The 5,943-nt window shown below is 44.1% G+C and overlaps 1 protein-coding gene across 1 annotated transcript; it reads right to left on the reverse strand.

Annotated features, from left to right (window-relative positions):
* Positions 1-378: 378 nt before the first annotated feature.
* LOC118878258 (tyrosine-protein phosphatase non-receptor type 23-like) lies at positions 379-5,707 on the reverse strand. The gene is made up of 2 exons (XM_070997380.1): positions 5,633-5,707; positions 379-1,104 (listed from the first exon to the last, which is right to left on the reverse strand). The coding sequence occupies exons 1-2, from the start codon at positions 5,705-5,707 to the stop codon at positions 379-381; spliced, it is 801 nt and encodes a 266-aa protein (XP_070853481.1).
* Between the last annotated feature and the right edge of the window lie 236 nt (positions 5,708-5,943).

Genomic DNA, 5,943 nt, shown 5'->3' on the forward strand with positions numbered 1-5,943 from the left:
TGCTAGATAAAAAATGTTGACTGAAATGTATTAGTCTCAATACCTATCGGTTGACCCAAAAAAAAGTTTGCCCCGCCCACTCAAATGCCCATATCGATTAAATCAGTCCACCGCCCACATAACCATAAATTGAGATCGCGGGTAGGTGGCGCATTTCAATCTCGCTTTGCTGCTTGCATATTTCCATTTCCCTTTGGTCCCTTTAGCTGAGTAACGGGTATCTAATAGTCGAGGTACTAGACTAGAGCAAATGGTTTTTGTGTGCATGGTGTGTTTAATTTATTTGACCAGAAAAAAAACGGAACGTAGGTTACATATAATTTAAATGGTGGCCGGAAGACGATGGAGGTAGTTGTATAGAAATCACGTAAGATGCTTTTACTGCAGCAGGGATGCGTAGGATGGCTGGGTGATCTTCGGCTGGTTGGGAGTCTCTTCCGGAGCTGGGGTTCCGGGTGGATGATTGGGTCTCGGAGCGGCTGGCGATGACACCCTCGACCCGGGGTTACTTGAAGTGGTCGGCCGTGGCTTGTTAACCATATTGGCTGCAAAATTCTGTCGAGGATCGGGGCTGGGGGCGGTGACGGGAGCAGGAACTGGAACGGGTACGGGGGCGGGAGCAGCCCTCATTTGTTGGTTCATCTCGCCATTGGCGGCATTGACTCGTCCAGCTGCGCCGTCCATTGGCGGCATCCTGTTGATCTCAGGGTTTTGGCCATTCGGATGGAAGTTAGGTATCGCGTTGGGATTGTGGCAAGGACTCATGCGGTTGGGCGGCGGGATGTTCATTGGTGTTCCCTGTTGCATATTGGGTTGGGGGATACCCTGGGGCATTCCTTGATGCATTCCCTGGGGCATTCCCTGGGGCATTCCCTGAGGCATTCCTTGAGGGATTCCTTGTGGCATTAGTTGTTGCATTACTTGCGGCATTATTTGTTGCATTACTTGTGCGTAGCTGCTCTCCTCGCTTCCCTGGCGACCCGAATCAGCATTCCCGATCTGCGAGCGGGGACTAGAGTTCTCGGTGGCGGAGGACTCCGTGGGCGACGAGTCCGAAGCTTCCTGCCTGGCGGTGGTGCTTGTTCCATCGGCCACATTGCCACCCTGCGATCCGAGATTGAATCTGTAGCGTGTAACGTTCGAATGAAGTGTTTTGAATCGAAGGATCTGTACTTGCGGGGCACGCTTTAGGGTCCGGCACTAACTCGTCGGCTTTGGGGGTGTTGTTCTTGCTTTATACTGACCCTGACACCATCTACACATTATTATTAACAGACCAAGAATTGAGCGTGCTTGCGACAAAATTATAAGTTAGTTAACTAAACCGGAAGAAATATAAATAAATTCGGAAAGAATTAAAAGACTCAAGAAAAGAAGAGAAAAGAAAGAGAGAAATCTTAATGCAGCGAAGACACGGATGTTATTGTGCTCGCATGTTGCCCACCCTACCTATGATCACCTGCCGCAAGAGCATGACTCTGGTGACCCCTTTTGTACCCTACGCCCGAGGAAACATCAGCGGAGTTCAGTAAATTTTGGAATTTAAGCTTCCATTTTTATAATAAATTCAAGGAAAGAAAACATAATTAACAGTAATTCAGTAATAGTAATTCATGATAAAGTAATAGGTATAAAAATAGTAATAATGTTTAAACAATGGTATATAATCTTAATTAAGAGAGCATATATATACGGTTTTTGTAAGATAAAGGCGGTTGTTTCAAAGTTTAGAATTTCAATTCGTTTCAGGGTGAGATATTAATTTAATTTGTTTGGTTTAATATAATTAGGATTAATAAAATATTTTTTTGATAAAATTTAAAATTAAAATTCAAGTTAATTCTCTTTAAGTACTTAATATTTGTTGGATAATATTTTCGTTAATTTAATGCTTCGTTAGATTCGGGATTCGTTTATTATTATTTTTGGACGTTCAAATAAAAGTTTGGTTTACTTTTCAAAAGATAAATGTGGATATAGAAAATAAACATTTAGTTTTCAAACTCACGGCAACTTTTCCATCGGCGAAAGATCGATCTCCCGACGCAGGTGTGCTGGAAAAAGATTATGGCGTTTTGCACCATAGGGTTAAAGTGAACTAAGAATATATTTTGAAAACAATTTAAAAAGAAACTTTCTTGCCATTATGTCCCGATTCTTTAGAGGCACAAAATTGTTATTTAAGTTTAGGTAGTATCTACAATAAACTAATTAAGATCCGCTCCATTATATTTCAAAATTTCCCTAGATATTTTCCCCCATGGGGTTCACTGTGGTTGCAGGTTAAATATGCTCGCAATTGGGGCAAAAGATTGGGTTGATCGCCAGAGATAATACAAAGAAATAGCAGAGGGTTAAACCCCGTTAAAATTTTCGCCTATGTGCATTGGGGTAAGGCTGCTGCCGCGGTGTAGCTGCGTAAGTGTGCGCCGAAAGCTTACACGTCCATGTGCATAAGTAGCGGCTCGTAAATGCGCGCATGTGCAAAAGGGTTAGCTGCGCATGCTTGTTCGTTGGTGCAGGGTTAGGTACACATGACGTTTATGGGGGTGCTCCACGGTGCAGGCGCCGGATTTCGGTGGTACCAGGTTATGTACGCTTGTAGCTAGGGGGTGCTCCTCGGTACGTGCACGTGGGTTTCCGTTGGTGATACCTGGTTTACATGCTCCTCGTCTCGACGACCTTACATACTGCTAACTGGGCACAACCTGACGATTGGGGAACGGTTACAGCAAATACCAAAAAAATACACTGTTCTCGAGAATATCTACCTTACGATTGTGCCCCGAAAACGTCTTGGGGGTTTTGGGATTTTTTCCCGGGCCGTTGCCGGTAGAAATCTCGCCAATCCAACCACAAAAATACTATAACTTGCTGCTGGCCTGCTGGCCGGAACACTTTCGTAGCCGGGACGACTCTAAGTTTTTCCTCTTCAGCTGCCTGAGACACGGGCGGGGGTTAGACGCAGAAAGAAAACCAATTCGCCGGGAAACTTACTCGATCTAAGCTTTGGCGGGTGTCTTTATTTAAATTTTTCACTATCGAATTGCAATACTTGCGAGATGCACGCGTACCCGAGTTAAAGTTTCGAACTTGTTTGGGACTGGGGACTTAAATTTTTTAGTGCATGTGCACTCTACGACTGCTCGATTGAAAAGAAATAGAACGGAACCGGGTAATGTTGGTCTAGGCTGCCAGCGGAAATGCATCGCAGCCGGTAATCACAACATGTTGGTAATTAAGCTTTCCAGAGCTCCCCTGGTGCAGCTGATCATGCCAGCCGTGGACAGTTGGTGTTCCCAAAAAAAATACTAAGTAAGCTGGGCTTACTAACATCTGTGGTTTGAAACCAAGCATAATAGCGCTACCCTAGTACAGCTGATTACTATCGGTCAGTTGTCATCTCAAAAAAAATACTAAACCGGGCTTACTAATATTTGTGGTTTGAAACTAAGCTAAGCTCAAAAAAAACCTAAACAAAAAATATTTTTCTTGGCCGAACTAAAAGGAAAAATTTCGTTGCTTCAGTCGCCGCTACAAAGCCCCCCCGAAAAATCAGGCTAGGGTATGATGCCCTAGACTGATAACGACTGAAGGCACGTTACTGGCGGATATCTTTCGCCTAATAAACGTCCTTGTAAGTCTTCTAGTTCGTAATAAGCATTTCCCAGCTTCTTCCGAACCCTCGCTTTCACAAAAGAAGGACCGAACTTGGCATTATAGCCTGTCTGAAAACAGCTTTGTTTAAAATTTCGGCGAAATACTTCTTGCCCTTCGGCAAAGGACACGATTCGAGATCGAAGATTATACCGCTTTTCATTCTCATCGTGCTTTTCCTGCATTCGCCGACACGCTTTATCACGAACGATGTCAAAAGAATCTTCCCGATTAAATTTTAAGGATCGATCATCTAATAAATTTAATTTCCTTAACAACGAATAAGTTGAACCGGAGGTAATCATGTGCTGGCCGAAAACCATGTAGTATGGAGAGGTACCTATACTAGCATGAACCGATGATCTCAAAGCACAACATATCCTACCGAGATACTCGTCCCAGTCCTTCTGATCAGGACGCAAATAATCCCTAATTGCAGAGATTACAGAACGATTTACGCGCTCAGACGCGTTAGCCTGGGGTGAATGCACTGCAGTCAGTGTGTGCGTAACCCCGTACTGTTGCATAAGCTTCTGAAAAGCATGAGAGCGAAATTGCGAGCCGTTGTCGGACAACACCGCTTCTGGAGCTCCATACGCCATAAACAACTCCCCTTCAAGGTATTTTATAACGACACTAGTATCAATCTTGCGAACTGCTTTTAGAAACACATACTTGGAAAAATGATCTAAAACGATAAAAATACCAATGTTCCCACTTCTTGACCTAGGATAAGGTCCAAGGAAGTCAATAAAAAGACGTTGGAAAAATCGCTGACTTTCAGGGGCTTTTCCTAAGGGAGGACGTAGTACGAAATTCGGAGCTTTTGTGGTTTTACACACTTCACAGGCATTTATATAAGTCTTTATATCCGACACAAGGCCAGGCCAGAAATAGTATCGCCTAACTCTCTCAATCGTTTTGTGCATGCCACAGTGTGACGACAAAGGGCTATCGTGCGCTCGCGAAACGATTTCGGGCACTAATTCTCTGGGTATCCACAGTTTCCACGCATACTCATCGTGAACTTGCTCTCCTGTCAAGTGTTCGGTTTTGCGATAAACGTAACCGCTGTCGGTCTTAAGATCGGCAAAACTAGCTTGGTTTGCCGCTACTTTCTCTACAAGATCAACATACCCAGCGGACTTAAAATGTTCCGAACTAAGATCAACGAGCAACCCTTCACGCAAGTCTAAGGCGGCTACTGTATCCTCGTTAACGCGAGACAGTGAATCGGGAACTATGTTAAGGGATCCCTTACGATGCTCAATATCGAAACTATACCTTTGCAACGCTAATGCCCATCGAGCTAAGCGAGAATTTAGGTCATGATTAGACATTAACCACTTCAAAGATGCGTGGTCGGTTATGATTTTAAATTTATGTCCTTCCACATAGGCCCTAAAATTTTTAAGAGCTACAATCGCTGCTAGGCATTCTTGTTCAGTGACCGTATAGTTACGCTGAGCCTTGTTCAATTTCTCCTTCCTTCTCCTTCCTCAGAGACTTGTACTAAAACTGCACCTACACCGGTTTTACTTGCATCGCAATGTATCGCAAAGGGTTTAGAAAAATCGGGGCTACATAAAACCGGAGCCTCACTGAGACACCGTTTTAACTGTTCAAAAGCTTTAATTGCCTCATCAGTCAAACTAAACCTCCTTTTCGTGGTCATCAAATCAGTCAGAGGAGCGGATAGTGATGCAAAATTTGGAACAAACTTGCGGTACCACCCACACAAACCCATAAAACTTCTCAAGCTGCGCAAAGTCCTAGGTAGCGGAAAATTCGTGATGGCAGTCACCTTTTCAGGATCGGTGCGTATTCCACCGTCACCTATTATATGGCCTAAATAGCGCACACGCAGCATGCAGAAGTGACTTTTGCCAATGTTGATTGTCAAACCGGCACGCCTCATGTGAAGAGCTACCTCTCTAAGTACATCTAGATGCCTTTCAAATCTTGCAGAAATTACCAATAAGTCGTCTAAGTAAATGAACACCTCGTTCCTGAGATGAGCCGGGACGACCTTGTCCATCAACCGCGACATTGTGCTCGTGGCATTGCACAGCCCGAACGGCATGACTTTAAATTGATAGAGGGGTCTACCAGGTACTGTGAAGGCCGTCTTGTCTCGAGATGCAACATCTAAAGGCACCTGCCAATAAGCATCCTTAAGATCGAGACTAGATATGTACTCTGCCTTTGGCAAACGGCTTAAAATGCCACTAATTTGGGTAAGTGGGTATGCATCCTTTTCGGTGAAACTGTTTACCTTACGACAAT

Source organism: Drosophila suzukii, chromosome X (genome assembly GCF_043229965.1).
Source record: "Drosophila suzukii chromosome X, CBGP_Dsuzu_IsoJpt1.0, whole genome shotgun sequence".
NCBI lineage: Eukaryota > Metazoa > Arthropoda > Insecta > Diptera > Drosophilidae > Drosophila > Drosophila suzukii.